This window comes from Trematomus bernacchii, unplaced genomic scaffold, assembly GCF_902827165.1.
Source record: "Trematomus bernacchii unplaced genomic scaffold, fTreBer1.1, whole genome shotgun sequence".
Classification (NCBI taxonomy): Eukaryota; Metazoa; Chordata; class Actinopteri; order Perciformes; family Nototheniidae; genus Trematomus; species Trematomus bernacchii.
Window position 1 is genome coordinate 11,047,529 of NW_022987973.1, and position 16,957 is coordinate 11,064,485.

General features: G+C 41.6%; 1 protein-coding gene across 3 annotated transcripts in view; it reads right to left on the minus strand.

Annotated features, from left to right (window-relative positions):
* The window catches only part of ankrd11 (ankyrin repeat domain 11), a 103,928-nt gene that overhangs the window by 17,296 nt on the left and 69,675 nt on the right, over window positions 1-16,957 (minus strand). For all 3 annotated transcript variants that reach the window (XM_034116568.1, XM_034116567.1, XM_034116566.1), the window contains exons 3-4: window positions 7,533-7,678; window positions 4,097-4,229 (exon numbers count right to left, since the gene is read on the minus strand). In XM_034116568.1, coding sequence (XP_033972459.1) covers window positions 4,097-4,229; window positions 7,533-7,619 — 220 coding nt within the window. In that variant the 5' untranslated portion in view covers window positions 7,620-7,678. The remainder of the gene's footprint in view (window positions 1-4,096; window positions 4,230-7,532; window positions 7,679-16,957) is intronic.

The window sequence follows — 16,957 nt, forward strand, 5'->3', positions numbered from 1 at the left end:
AGTTAAGGGAGAAGAAGCAGGAAGTGGCCAACAGGATGTTTGTCAATGCTTTGTATTGAGCAAGAAAGACTCATAAAAAGAACAGTATTAACCTAGTGGGGTGAACAATAGGCTTGACTATGATTGTCACATATTGATAGATTCAGTTTAGGTTTCTTTTTTTAGGTTTTGTTCAGAGCCTATATGAGTCTGGGAGACAGAAAGACAAATATCTGTGTAATAATCTGCCAGAAGTAACATTTGTGGGCAGAGGATCTGTGCAAATCTCCTTTTGTAACCTACATGGCTCAGCTCGTGCCTTCCTTCAACGTTCACAAACCCGACCGTCATTACTGTCTCGCACAACTGACCCACAGGCAAAGGCAATGATGCAATTACAATTAATATCTTAGAAGGTTTTAAAAAAGGTGACTCAGATGGAGCACATTAGAGTAAGCTGCAAATCCAAAGACACAAGAAGAGCAACCAATACAACAGCAAACGGGATACATTTGTTTGGACAGTATGTTTCAGCCTTTTATATTCATTGGACAATTACACACCAAAAAAACATTTCACAATCAATATAAAAACATGTTTTTCAGAATGGAAAATATTATGTAGGCTCAGACCGCATAATGAAAGGAGCGGCGCTAATGTTGGGAAGGAATATTCTGTCACCTTTTTTGTGATAGCTCATTTTGAATGTAGGTATAGCAAATCCCAATGCTGCATGCATAAGTACATAATCAATAGATTCACTTAAAGGAGAGGTGTCATGGCCATTTCCACTGATCATAATTCCATTGTTGAGGTATACTAAAATAGATTTAGATTTAATGTGCATTTTTCCAAACTCACATTGGTTTCTCATACAGCATCTCTGTAAACTACTTGTATTCACTGAATTTCACTCTCTGCCTTTAACGGCTCGTTGTAGCTCCAATAGCTCCAGCCCCCACCCTCCCTGTGAGCACAGTGTGCTCCGATTGGCTGGGACGTTGTGAATCGCGCTGAGCTCCGTGGAGGTGGTGTTTCCTTGTTTAGCAAACATAGCGAAACACAGCCAAACTCATCCTGAGCACACACAAACTCACATCCGAAGTAAAAACAATAAGTGTGGCTTGATATTGAGTAAGAAAAAGGTTGATAAATGCTGTGAGAATGGGTCTGCAGAGAGAATTTTGCTGCGATCCCAACTGTCTGTTATCAGCCTGTAGCCAGGGAGGAGAAATCAGCAGAGCTGCCTGTGTGTGAGGAAGTCAGTGGATTGGTCAATTTGGACCAATCAGCGGGGGCTTAACGTAACGGCTCCGCGGACGTAACGTAACGGCTCCACGGATTGGTCCATTTTCGGAAGAATCAAATGGACAATGACGTATCTCCAACGAGGCGTTTTGGGGAGGTATTTTCTGTGTTAGAGTTTTACTCGCTACAGGGTGTACTTTGAGGGTTTTGACTCTGCATAAAAACCTTCATAACACACAAGGGGACGGGTAATAACCGGAAAAGCATGACACCTCTCCTTTAAGGCAGCAATGCACGAATTCATTTTCACCTTGCAGTTAACTGCAAGTGCTGCAAACCAAGTATTTCTATTACTAATGGATTAGTCGTTAAAAATAGTTTAAATAGACCTCATCATATTGCTGGGTCGACCAAAAACACAATTGAATAACAATGTTGATCATGTAACACTGCAGCACATCCCAACATTTAAAGTGGCAATAGATTAGATTATGTAAGGCCTATAAAAACACCATCTGCATTTAGATTGGTTCCAAATAAACCTTCTTTTCATTATCCAATTTTGGCTGCCAATAGATTAATCAACTCCATTCAGCACAATACAACTTGTCAGCAACAACAAAACTGTTTGTCAAACACAGTTCAAGTGTTCATTGACAGCATGAGGTAAGAAAATGAAGTCACGCTCTTTTTATCTCACGCCTCATAATGCATGTATGATGATTTCTATTTCACTTTATTTGCTAACCAACAGGAGACGAGGAGCAAGAACAAAAGGGTTATTTTCCTCTAGTATTGGTACTTCAGTTAGGATGGGGTTCTTTACAAAACAACCTAAAACTGTTTCAGAATTACCCTTTGTATGGAAACAGTTTCAATCTGACAAGACTGTTCTACCATCTATCCCTAAACTCTGACTGCTGCGGCCGTGGATAGCGGCGGTGAGGAGATGGAGGAAAGGAGGGTGACCTCAGGAATGAGGAATGCTGCTGTCTAGCGCTCTTCAGAGGAGGTCAAGGGAGGCTTGGCAATTCTGCAAATGAATGGATGAGCATTGAAGGTTTGAGACCTTTGATTAACTTGCATGATCTGCAGAGTGCTGTGCAGACCCCCACTGAGAGATATTGTAATGTTTATAAACACTTTGCAGGCAACTTGCATGTGCATGGTAATTAGAGGCAGAGTTGATAGCCATGTATACAAACAACATAGGCATTACAGCAATGGCTCGGCCTGCCATTATAAACATTTCAGCGCAGTGAAATGCAATCCTATTCCTCCCAAACTTGGGCTGGAGTCCATCTTTCAGATATTTGTGGTATTCATCAGAATACAATTTCAAACACTAGTTTTGAACACAACTCCAAATAATACAGCTAAGACGTATAATAAGGGAATCAACGAAAGCAAAATAGAATTGAATCACTTTACACAATACGATACAATTCCCAATAGTCATCAATATCAGCCCAAGCCACAGAGGAACTTTGGATGGTTAGAATGGGGGAGGGGGGGCTGTGAAGTGTGTAAGTAGGGGCTATACACAGACAAAACCAGGTCAAAACTTGAAGGGCCAAGAAACAAAGTCAGACTATGATACACAAATATGCAGAAACAACTCAGTATACAGGTGAAAAGGATACGTGGGAACAAAAGTCCTGACCAACACCCATAAATAGGAATAAATACCAAGCAAACTGACTTCAATAAACCCTCAACTATAAGGCTGGATCAGAATCAGTTTTATTACCAAGTAGGTTTACACATACGAGGACTTTGCTTTGGTATAAGTGGTGCAGGAAAACAAATGTGCTGATGCGATGGAATACATTAATGCAGAACGACAGACGGATGCTGGTAAAGTGTTTGTACCAACGGTGGGAATTGTGCAGTGGAATCATACCTGGAAACTTCATGGTTTCTACAGTTTGTCAAAATAAAGAGGATTGTGTTCAAGGACTAAAAAACCAGGCAGCCAATCCCAATCAAATGTCAAGCTATTAGCATACGAAAAAGACTGTCCACCCATTGTTTCTCAGGTGAGAGTTCACACCTCCCCTTATTGGGGTTGGGGGATGGGTAAGATCTGTTTCGTAGAAGTACCAAAGCATCTAATGAGAATAACATATATCACACTTTAAGAAACAGTAAACCCAACAATCTTACAACATAAATGTAACCATGAAAAAGGTAATGTGCCCAAGAGTGCCAATCAGCATATTATTGTAGAAATAAGTTCCAGCTTCTCAATCAAACGTTCCACTTATTTAGAAGTCCCTTGAGCTACAAAGATATTACACACAACCCCTGTGTCTACAAATAACATGGACAATCTTACTCTAAGTCATCTGTTAGAACATGCACACATTTAGCTTTGTACTCTTTTTTGTCTAATCACTGAACATAAACCAACTGAGCCACTGATGATGATGATGAAGGCTGTGACCAAAGCCTCTGAGTTGGACCATTATCAACAAACTAAAGCCTGAACCCTTAAAGCCCAAAGACAACATGCATGAGCAGTAGTCCTTCTCTACCTAATTAAAGAAAACACAAAGCTGGATCCTTACCAAAAGCCGGTCCTGGTCAGGCCTGTACGAGGTACAAACTCCCACTTCATTGGATCATGATTTTGTGTGGTCTTCCTCTGCTTTTAGACTGCGACTGTAAGAACAGTTTCCTGGGTTCTGCCACAAACACAGCTGACTGGAAGATAACACTGGGGGCCCTTCCACTTCAAAAAGCCCAACCCCCCTTTCACAGAGCCCGCCCAACTATTTCCTGTAAGCCTTCCTCTTTTGATTACCACTTCAAAGTCACATGGAGTGGCACTTGTCACATAAGTAGATGCATCCAAATAATCTCTTACCTGAGTCAGAATCTTTCTGGTCTCCATTAGCTCCAGCAGTAAAGGGCAGCTTCCTTTTAGGGGCCTTTTCTTTCATCTCTTTGACCCCATCACTGCGATCCAATTTGGGGGTCTTGTTTGACAACACTTTATCCTGTAAAAGAAAATCATCGTCAGCACTGTCATTTCAATATTTACTTTTTTATGGCTAGAAAGAAAAGACATTGGAAAGAGACACAGGCCAATACAGTCAGTCAACTATTGGCGCGTTTCCACTACACGGCCTCGCTCGGCCCCGCTCGGTATGGCTAGGCCTCGTTAGGACTGGCTCACTTTATGGCGCATTTCCATTACAGTTTAGGAACTGGGGTAGTATCTATAGTAACGCAGTGTAGGCGGAACCGTGACGTATCTTCAATGAGAACCCCAGAAAAACAACACAGCCGTTAGCTGTTAGCACTCAGAGCTCACAGCTCCTCATATCTGTTCAGAAACTAGACAAAAGTTAAACAAGTACAAACCACAGACTGCCTGTGTCATGGCGAATACAGTCGCTGCTTTATTTATGTCTGTATAGGCCGTTGTTGTGAGTGTGGACGGTCGGAGCATATACTGCGTTAGCTTAGCCAATCTCCATTTAGAAAACACGCATTTTAAAAGGTTTTTCGCCTGCCGTCTGTCTGCAGACTTGACAAAGCATTAATTCATGGTTTTTACTAACCGGTATCAGTATGTTGTTACTTCGGCATCATTTTGAAACGTGTATTACAATTAAATCACGGTCAAATATGTCCATCTTGTTGTAGTTGTATCCCCCTTGCCAGCGATGCTCTCTCTAGTTTAGCATACTCAGCCCGACTCAGCCTCGTTGTCTCTGGCCCTAGACCCACGATTTTATGAGGCCAGAAAAACTGTGAATTAGGACCCGCCGGCCGGTACTAGGCCAAGTGGAAACGCAACCAAAGACGGGCCGCTGACGTCACAGCCCTCTTAAACCGTGCTCCGCGCTGTAGTGGAAACGCGCCATATGAGCTATCTGTGGACCCAGCAGTTTCCTCCTGTATTTACTGAAGGCCCGTTCTCAGCCCAGAGACTTTGAGCTATTATGGGCTTTGCAGAGAAAAACTTTTCCATCTAGTTTCCTCCTAGATTCCAGCACAAAGAGCCAGGCGCATCGAGAGGAGGCTACGCTGACGCCGACGCCGACTCGGCTCTGTGGTCTACAGCTGCTGGAAACAATCACAAGCCCAAGTGTGTCTGTTATCAACAGATGCAAACACTTGTGTTTGTTCAACTAGATTCTTTGTTGTAATGGAATCCGATAGTGACCTGCAGCATTCCAAAAGTTAGAGCTGAAAAAGCCTGGTGTTGTTATAGTTAATTATTCTAGTGATAACATTATTTGATTAAGTTACTAGCGCTCAAAGCTATTTATTTTGCAATTGCAATTTATTCTTGCCACAAAGCCAGAAATCCAAAGCATTTAAGGTTCTACTAAAAAGAACTAAACAACAAATACGCAATTGACGCATTATTTTTATTTTATAAAGGTGCAGAAAAGCAATTAAAAAAGTACTTTATTTGTATTATGGCTCCATTAAAATATTGCTAAGACTAAAGGCGTTCGGAACAACTGGATTTCTAATACTCAAGGGAGAGCATGTATGTTACACATAGAGTCTGTTCACTTTACGACAGTATCAACCAGAGCTGTACATTTAATGATTCTAAATCTGAGAAATTCTCTTCACCTTGTCGATTAGAAAAACATTGACACATTTAATATATTTCAAAAATAAAATCACAAAACATTCCAGGAATAACTACTGAGTGAAAAGGGAATTTACACCAGCCAAGGATTCACTGGGCTCTGAATCCCGGATGTATTTGAGGAATTGCTCTGTCCAAAATGTGTTGTGTTGTGAGGTTAAGCATGGTTCATATACAGAGGGTTTAATGTCTCATTATGGAGATGCAGGCGCAGGCTAGATGTAATGTATATTTTATTGCACTTAATTTCTCTGTCCTACTCTCCGTCCCCTTCTCATCTCCCTCTATCCTCAGGGCAGGTTTTCCATTATGTGTCAACACTTTGAGCTCCTCCCACTGCCCTGCCCCAGTCACAAGACTATGATGTCATGGTACAGTAGAGACAAACAGTGTCAGCCACAGTTAGCTGATCTCCCCATCTCTCTCCCTCTTCCTCTCTCTGTCTGCATATCAGCTAAGATACAGCACATCTAAATCACCAAAGCTTACATCCTTTACAGTATAGCTATGTTTTTAATGCAGAGTAAAATGTATTTTGCTCATATCTGCCTCCAGAAGACACCCTGTTTAATCGTCTCCTAGCAATGCCTGCTTCTTTCGTCTCACTCCGTTCTCCACCCACCCCTGTGTGCTTCATCCCTCCCTCCCTTCCTCCATGCCAGAGTCTGATGCAATCCTTTGCAGAGGGCTGTAAATCCATGCCTGCATAAGCTGTACCTCTCCTCTCTCCGCCTCCTGTTAGCTGAACAGTTGGCACACACCATGACATCATCAAGCTGCGCCGCACACTTTATTCCACTGCAAACAACATGACTGTACCTGTGTTTAACTCAGGGAACGCTGCTTTCAAAGCCTGCAATTCAAGACTGAATACGTTTCAACAGGCAAACAAGGCCGTATAATTCCAAAGGGCGCCTCTCAATCTGCCTGAGAAATTCAGCTTTGTTTTAGCCTGGATCTCAAAGACACAAACACTGTATTCTTTGCGACCCCTGGTTTCCAAGAATCTATTATGCAAGAGTCACTTATGTAACTGTGGATTAAGGTGGGCCTGTTACAGTTAGGAAATACTTAGCACAGTTAGAACACTTTATTCACTTGGAATTCAAAATCAAGTAGCCATCTTTGGATATTATAGATATAGGAATGTGACATTTATTCAGCTTTACATTTGAATTTGAGGTAACATTTAAAATGGAGGCATGTTTGTTTACTTCAGGGTCCACTGATCGTCCCCTTTGATACTGATAGCTAGATGTCATAGTTCTGGCAACTTAGAAATATTAAACGTAGGAGCACATCCAAGCCAGACTTAACTTTAATCATTTATAAAGACGACATCACAATCACTGCAAAACTTTCATAATGCTTGCCTTCATCACACAGAGGTCACAGAGCCGGTTTAACCACAAAACAAAGTCACTAAAACTGGTATACATTTAAGACTGATACTTTCTGTAGTAGGACTTGTTCCCAGGCCTCCAAGTTGAAAAAAAACCCTTCTTATTTATTTTAGCCCAACATTTTCTTCGTGTCCCTTTGTGAAGCCTTGCAACTGTTTGTAATTGTTTATCAGTAGTGGTTGAGTGTCAGGTTTCAAAGACTAACAGTAGAAACTGGGATTACAAGCTGTAAACAAACATTGGGTATCGGGCACAATGTGTGTGTGTAGGTTTTCCAGTCTTACCTTCTTCCCACCCTGCTTTTCCACCATGTCGGTGTTGAGTGGGAAGTGGTCCAGCTGGGGGGTTTTAGAACCCCCACCTTTGGGCATCGTTCAGCTCTCCCCACGCCAAGCTTCATTCACGCTGCAATTGCATCGTCATCAACCATCTGGAACAAAGAGAAAGAAAAAAAGAGATGGGGGGGGGGAGGTTAGCAACTGGCCACTACGTTTCTTTGAAAACACATTTACACACTGCCAGACGATGCAGCCATTAGCGGCACATCAAGCACTCTATTTTCAACCATTACACCCCTGATCTGGAGGAAGAGCAGTTGAGGGAGGACAGCGGGCTGGGCTGCAGATGAAACGCATAGAAAGCTTATCTGTTGTCCAAGCTGAACCCAAAGAGCAAGCAATGTCTACCTGAACACTTTGAAACATGCTTGATAATATCCGCTAATGCTAAAGCTAGAGAAAGTACAGTCCCTCAAAACAACACAATTCGTATGAATCATACTGCAACTAAAACTGGTTGTATTTTACGTTACATTTTACATTACGTTTGACAGACCAAGTAAGATATTGCATAACACCAGAGTTGTGGGAATACTGAGAGAGCTGGGACAGGGTATATGCAGGAATCCTGAAGTCAAATGTAATACCTTTTAAGACCTTTTTTAAGACCCTTTCCATACATTTTAAGAACTCATCGCCACTTGGAGTTTTAACCTGTTAAGCTCTGAGCCTGTTTTTCAGGTCTCAGGCTCGAAAATGCCATTCCCAGAACAAATGACCATATCTTCCCTTCTAAAAGGGTTAAATTAATAATCTTTTTTCTCAAAGTAATGATAAACCTGTGAGTTGGATGTAGAAAAGTCAGAATCAATATAGATGTTTTTTATTTTAAAGAAAATTCAGATTTTACATAGTAAAAAACTGTAAATTATAGTGTCCGTCCAAAAATTCTTTTTTACTTATAGTGAAAACTACCCTTGGATGATGGGTTAGTAGGCTAAAAGCTTTAGGAATCCAAAGTACAACATATAATAAGTACCCTGTATCAAGATTGATGCAAAACAAGTGACATTTGACCTTTTTAGAGAGGTTTAGCCAAAACCACTCCACCTCTGAGGTGATTTGGGTGAAAATGTTTTTTTTTTCATATCTCTGGCCCCCCTTGGTCGATTTTGATGGTTGACACCTCTTTCTGACCGTTAGAGCCAATAGAATCGAAGGGGGAGGCCCCCACACACACACGTTGTGAAGAGAAAAGGTGGGGGCTGCGCGCATGTAATTTTGCAGCAGAGTGGACCGATCTCTCGCTCTGACATTTGGAAACGAAAAAGCAGTTTTATTGCTTATGGATTATCAGAAATCATTTCAAAGAGGACACGGACACATTGGATTAACCTATGGATTAACTGCAGCATCGTTTTTTTATCGTTTGAATGCCATTGAAGACCAGTTTTGACCAAGGTAAGCCATGTTAGCGTTTGTAGGTGGGCACCCCCAGATTCTGTGTCTCCAGGAGATGCTAATCGAGGGGTTGGCTGTGCATCTAGGATAAGTAATAAGGGAGTTATGAGTGAGTTTAGGTGCAGAGATAGGTTACATTTTTTCGCTCGTGGCTAATTCAGAGGCTGAGTGTTAGCATTGTGGGTTTTTTTTGGATTTTTTTTTTAAAAAGATCAGTTAGCTGAGTTTCTTCCCGTTACATGGATATAAAACATTCATAGTTTATTAAATATTAAGATTCCTTAGACGTTGTTTCCTGCAAATGACGCGTTTATCCGCCCGGTACCGGGGGGGGCGGTGCGTAACAGGTTAACCGGTTACATTGGCGACACACTTTACCTCACATTTACTATATACAGTATTGATTGTCCTTCCTCCTTATCTTCCAACCATTTGGACGCAAACTTGCATTTCCCCATAACGATGTTGTTTAACAACCGGCGTAAACGGGCCTTCGCGCGCTATCAAGCAGTGAGCATACGATGTCCTGTTCAGATGAGGTCAAATTCAACGGGATGCCATAAATAAACTACATAGAATCACACTACACACCTACGCAATGATTACATTCAGGCAAACTGTAGAATACAACCTCTTTGGACAATTGATATACTTAATGAAAACAAGCTACAAAATGTAATACCTTGGAAAATGCCGTTTAATACTTTTTAATACTTTTTAATAGCCTTAATTTTCGCTAAATTGATTGATCAACTTTTAATACTTTTTAAGACCCCGCGGACACCCTGTGGGAACAGCAATGGAATGTCTTCAGGAACGTGACTGGCACGTCTCAACAAAAACCCACTACTTACCACCATAGGTAGCCAGCCCTTATAATGTTGGGCTCTACCCTGCACTAATTCATGGCATCCATACTATAGTCAGTCAAGAAGATTGAAGTTATTGAGCATTCTTCCCTTATTACAACCGCTAGAAATCTAGCTGTTATGAGTGCTTGTTCAATAAGTTCATAATACAGAACAAACATAATAGTTTAATGCCTCCTTTTCCTCTATGCAAGTACACAACAACAATCCTGTGCCTTCCTGCTTAAAGAGAGGTCTTCTGCTTCAGAGGGCCATGAATTAATCATACGTCCCATCCCTCAATTCTCTCCTCCATAATGCACTTTTCTTCTGAGTGCGTCCGAGTATGATCAAACTTGTGACTGACTGACTGAGTGACTGAGTGAACAGATGAGACCATGGCTGCATGATTTTTTCTCTACTTTAAAACATTGGCACTCATATCTTCCCTGGCGCTACTTCCACCCTCACCCCCCTCACCCCCCTTCCCTTCCCTTGCCTCTGCAGTTATCCTATTCAAAGGCTGCTATTTATATCCCTCCAGTCAAGTCAGTCAAGTCAAGACAACCAGCCAGCCAACCAGAGAGGCGCAGGGCTACAGAAGATGTACGGCTCCCTCTTTTACTGGTGTATGGAAAGAGAGACATGAGCAAACACAGCATACCACAGCCCCCTCCCCTCTCCTCTGGCTCATTGTTACTCCCTCTACGTTACTGCTCTGACCTCCCCTAACTCCCACCCCTCACCACACCAAAACCAAGTGACAGGTAGGTTAATTACCCTGAGAAATAAACAAACCTTGCAATATCACGCACACACAATCGCACACCCCGCAAACTGGGTCAGCGGGGCTTCTAGAACAATAACCTCTGCACTATTTTGGGACTACTATGATGGGCAGTTATAGCTACGGAGCATTTTGCTGACATGCGGAATACAGAAATATTATGAGTGCAAGGTAGAAGTTGGACAAAGGCACACACACAAGGAAAGAAACCCTATTCCAAACCAAGGACATCATTTACTTAGCATTTCCATCCCAATCAACATGCAACAATAACAAACAGTATATGAAAACGTCTTTTCTCAGCATTAGAAGAATGTCTTATTGTTTGCAATAGAGTAAAGCAGAGCTGCTTTGATCATGAGTTCTTATTCAGGGCTCCACTGTGATGGTTCTCTAGTTGCCCGTGGGACCCATTTTGAAACCACTGTGCACCAGTTTGAACAGTTATAATAAAACAGCAGTGGTGACTAGAGACAATCTTAGGCTGAAAGCTGGTAAGTAAGAGCAGAGTGAACTCTGTGCTTTGGATTATGAAGGAAGCAAATCATACTGGGAAGCAGAGCATATCATATAAAGGTGTTAAGTCTGAACATGAGTCTACTACACGTACTTTGTGCCTTTAAAAGGGTAATGTTGAATAAAACCAAACTTGACTAACTTAGCAACCCCTATACAAGCCATTACCAGACATATACTAGCTGGGTTGGGTTTATTCAAACATATTCAGTAAAGATAGAGATCATAAGGTTACACATGGTGGTTGTGAGTAGAAGTTGTGGCGAAGGCCTGCATCCTATATTCTTTACATCCATCATATAAAAACGAAATAAGTCTGTCTGGATTTTGAGGTTTTAGTGCTACAAAGGAACTCAATGCACCTGTGAGACGATTTCCAAACAAATGTATACCTAGAAACAGTAACATCAACAAGATATAATATGCAGGTAAATAAGATTAATACAAGCAATACTTTTGGAGTCAAACCGGTTAGTCAGTTTGAACATGTTGATTACTGTTTGCTGACCACAGCATCTCTTAATCACATTCATGTCCCGACAACAGAGTGGCAGCACTGTTGAATATAAATGTTTTATACGTGACGTCAGCCAAATGAGACTTGGCCATGGAGATTACGACTGCAGAAAGAAGTGAACAGTGAGCCAGAGAGCCCAAATGAAGGACATGACTTGTACTACTATCCATTCCTTCCTTCTTCCCTGAATTACTCATACACTCACAAACACACACCTATCTTTCTATTTCCCCCGTTCGTTTTTCTCTTTATCCTCCTCCTGTAGCATCCTCTCTTTACTCTGAGCCACTCCCTCTGCGGTCAGATAGAGGCCAACACTTCAGCATAGTGCAGCATACTGTGTGTACACTCACAGACACACACACACTTACATCTGGATGTTATAGTACCAACTCATTTGATTTAGGAAGCGTAAACATTAAGGCCCGACTTCTGACTGAAAATGGGTAGTGCTAAAATCTAAATCTCCTCTTAGCTTTTCAACATTTATCTTACACTCAAAAATACTGTTAATGTATAGTGTAATTCTTTGATGAAGTGAGTGCCGGCATAAAAAGTGTATCATTAAAAAAACTGCAAGGTTGGGGAATACTAATGCTAATTTATTTGAAGGCGTCTGCGGCATTAATTATGTTATAATTATGACCTCAAACATGGAGGGCTCGTAGACCAAGTTCTACCCTTATGGCCCTTAGCATTTGAAGCAATTCTCCTACAACATGCGCTCTTGAATATATACATGAAAACAACAGTCAGCAACAACATTCATTTGCGTGTGTGTGACACAAAGATGTCACACACACACAGACACAGAGCAATGAAAAAGGTGAATGTGCACATGCAGAGATGAAAAGTAGTTGTTTGCTCAAACTGCATGGCACTCCTCATTGTACACACAGAAACACACCTCAAATGTTCCACACTGACAGCTGCACAGCAGCTGCATGCAGGGATGGGCATGTTGATCTCTGCTGTATGTGTGTGCACAAATCCCAATAACTATGGCACAATCAGATACCAACCAGCATCACCCTCCCTGGCAGTCAGTCAACTCATGTGTCTGTGTTAGTTGACACGTATGGCACTGTGACATGAATAGTGAATGGTGGTGAATTGTGGGTGAGGATAAAGGTGAATAACAAACATCTTTTGACAATTGAGCAACTACTCTGTTATAACGACACAAATAAACAATGACCAGCGTTTCAATAATGTAAAAGGGTGCAGCCCGTCAGTAGCTGTTGTTTGAAGCTAATGTAAACAGCTAAAAACAGAGTCTAGGCTGAATGTGTTTTCAGGGGCATTCAAAAGAAAGTGCTGTTGGGAGTCATTTTATCCTAATTCTGCCCACAATTCTTTTTTTTAGACCAAGGTCAGTCTAGTCTCCTAAAGCAAAGGCCCCAATATAAAGTACCAATCCTGTGGTAGCTACAGATACTGACACCTCTTGTTGTTGTTGATTTGATTCAGCTTAACCCAATGTTTACACAGCCAGTAAAAATGACAACTTTGCTCCTGCAGAGACGCCACATTGCCTTAACGCTCTTTCATGACTTTAGTATCAGGACTAGTCTCAAGACTTCCCTAATATTTGTCTATAACTACAGATCAAAGTTTTTCACACCTTACCAACAGCCTTAACGTTTTTGATAAGACTGGACAAAATATATATATCTGAAATTCATTTAGCAATCATCAATAATGAAGGATGTTTGTTTTTACTAGTCACAATTGTGATGCCCTATTTTTTCTCAATGTATGAAATATCAGAAAATGCCAGCTGCACGAGTCCAGTTTGACATCCTATTACTACGCACACTTATGTAATATTAAATATGATGTAATCATGAACACCAATATAATTTAACAGTTCCTTTTACATATCTAATCAACCACTGCAATATACATTCAGAGAAAGAGTCATTATGATAATAAAACGGTTCCATATGATCTAGTTTGCGTCGTGGCAGTGTGTTGACAGGCCATGCAGGAAGATGGTGTATAGAAAGACGGCAGCAGGAGCAGCAGCAGCTAGCCTGTTTGGTGTGCAAATAAAGCCAGCCGGGCTCGACTGCTGTATCCTGGCAACCAGAGCCCAGCTTGGCTGCTCAGTCCCTGACCTGGGCCCATTCACTTCATTATAAACCTGTGTAGAGAAAGAGGAGGCCAACGCTTGAACGCACACACACACAAACATGTGCTAACAAAACACAAGTGCTGAGAGGAAAGATGCCTCATGCTAGAATAGATTTGTGTTCGTCGAGAAAGGAGCGGAATTACTGAGTGCAGCGTTGTATCAAAGAAGAGTGGTCACATGTCGTTCTGAAGGGTGCATAGCTTGCTCTTACATTATAATTTGTTTTCAGAATATGTATAAGTTGGCCTACTAGTTTGTATTTTCAGCAAACAAGTCTTTGGGTTAAATAAAACCGTATGATCTCAATGTGTTTTTCTACATATAATAAAGATGATGCCATATGAGCAGCAGGTGAAACACAAGGGCATCAAGAAATGACAAAATATTTGAGATGCGAGTGAGTGGGAGTGGTCCTATTATCCAAAAGGCTGTAGGAGCAGAGATAGAGCCAGCATGCAAGAGAGGAGTGAGATGTGGGGAGGAATCCAATCACTTTGTCGGATTTCCTATTCTGAGCACGTTCCCTCTCCCTTACACCTCTCTGTTCCATCCAATAACTGCTCAGTGCTCGCTGCCTGCCTGCCAGTCTGGTAAATCATACTGTCTTTGCCAGTGACCTCGCTAAGATAGTGGCAGGCCTGTATATATGCAGCTAGGCCAGAGACAATCTTGTGCTTTTTGGCTCCCTCCTCTCCTCCCTCAGCTTCATCAGTGCTCTGACTCATTCGCATTTCTCCCCCCTCTCCTCTCCGAGTACTTCTCTCTCATCTGCCTTTCTCGCCATTCTCAACATCTCTCTCCTCTCTCACAGGCCTGACATTGCCACAGCAACGTGTGAGCGCATGCACACGCACACATTGAAAGCCTGTTGCCTAGCAACTCAGGGATGAGACAGATGCAGGCCTATCAGAGAAGCTCGTAAAAGAGCTGTGAACGGAAAGAGGAAACCTATTGAAAGAAGAGTGCTTCTGCATTTCATGCTCAAGCAACGAGGATTCAATCATTTTCTGACCTTTGGATCCACGCTGACCAAACAGCTGTTTAACTCATTCACAGGGTCATTGTGCTGATACACGTCGTTTCTAACACAGCATGTATCGCAGTTAAGTGTTCTATAGTCACTTATCATAAATGTTTGTACACAGCAAAATGGTCAAGACAATGACACGAGATGAAGTACAAAAGACACGAGCTGTAGCGCAGTAAAACTGTACAATTCCTGAAATGTAGAACTGACAACAACAACAACAAAGATAGCACTTCAAACATCAGCTGAAGCCACATTATCTGCTCCATTTCTCTGGATAGCCTGGCCTTATTTCACATGCCCAACCCCCCTGACCCAGTGGTTGTTAAGCAGGGCAGATGGAAACAACAACAATGCTCGGTAGACCCGTATTCCTATGCAGGGAATGTACTCAGGCTGATAGGGGTCATAATAACCACACAGAGCCGAGCACAAAATGCACCAAAATCACAATCATTTATCTTGAAGATGTTCTTCATAACATACAATATATATATTTTTTTTTAATTGGATGATTTGAAGGAACACTTTGTTCAATTCAACATCACGGTTTCTTTTTGCCAAATACTATAGGGAGCAGCTCACAGTTTTTAAATCTCAAGACAGAACCTGTTCTAAACATATAATAACTTATCAAGTAAGCTTGACTATTCTATGTTCTCCAATTACTCAATAAGTGTTTTGAAACTGGCTTGAAGAGCATTTGGACTCTAGGCTTACAACTCTAAGGCCCCTTCCACACGGAGACGATATCAGTTGTATCCGCTAACGTTCTTTATCGCATAGACGGTTCGTCCACACGAAGCCGAAACAGAGCCGCGGCTTCGGAGCCCGAAAACGATACACTTTGAAAACGGCTCCCAAAGTGAGTAAGTCTGGAGACGAAGCGCTTGAGGCTCCGTGTAAACAACCATTACGATCATTTCCTGAACTGATGACGCCATAGCCCCGCCTCTCCTGCTCACCCCCGCGTCATTGCTGATGCGTTTCGCCAACAACAACAACAATGGCGGATCACAGGGTTGCGTTCGTGCTCCAGACGCTACTGACCATGATACAGATTGACCTTTTTCTACCTTGTTTGTTTGTTTATGCCTTATGCCCATGCTCGGGGGGGTCTTCTTCGCTGCTTTTGGTGTATTTTGTGGCGGAAGTACAGCGCCACTTACAGGCCCGGCATATGTACTACAGCGTCTCCAGCGTTTTCGTGTGGATGGACACGTTTCTTGAGCCGTTTCCAGGAAGACTTTTTTTTAAATCGAATTCGGTTTGAAATCGGTTCAAAACATTATGACTTCACACAGAAACCACAACATGCATGCAGCCCCATGTGCTGTTAAAACACTGTATGTGCTTACTGCCCCTACCATTAGAGAAAGCATTATGCTGAATGTTTGAACAACCAATCACTATCAAGAATAGCTGCATTGGGTCAGAATAAGTCAAATCCAACCAAAGAAGTAAGGAAAATAGCATAATAAAGCATGTATTGTGTCTAGCAGGACAGTGGCAGCACTTTTGAATTCTAGCTTAATAAATACAAATAATATAAATAATATAATCCAGGGGCATCGGCAGATAATTTGGGACGCGCTCATATTATTGCGCGAATATCAAATATATATTTAGTTATTACAGAGTCCCTACTTATACAACTAAACTGTTCGGCAAGTCTTGACCCTTCTTACATAAAAAACTAATGTAACTAAATGGTGAATAAATCACTTTCAAAGACAGCATAAATCTATTTTCAAATAAAATAATGTTTCAAATGATTCTGTCCGATTAAAAACTATCACAGATAGTAAGATTGCAATAGATTGTTATTATTGAGAAAAAAATGGATTTAGATACTAGTTACGCCTTAATAAAATGTCAAATCATCCTCCTATTACTAAACATGAAACCCAAGGCAAAGGCTGCGGTAACAAACAACAGAGGACGACTTAAAGAGCCAAGTGGAATTGAAAAGTAATTATTAAATGCAGGTTGCATGGAGTAAGTATGCAGGTGAAACATTTGTCTCTATTGCCGACGTGTTCTGATTGCCTTACACCTACATGACATGTGTGCAATTGCTCTCCTTCAGTTACAAACACTAGTAGCAAATATTAGAAGCTTCTCTATGGCAAAAGCAG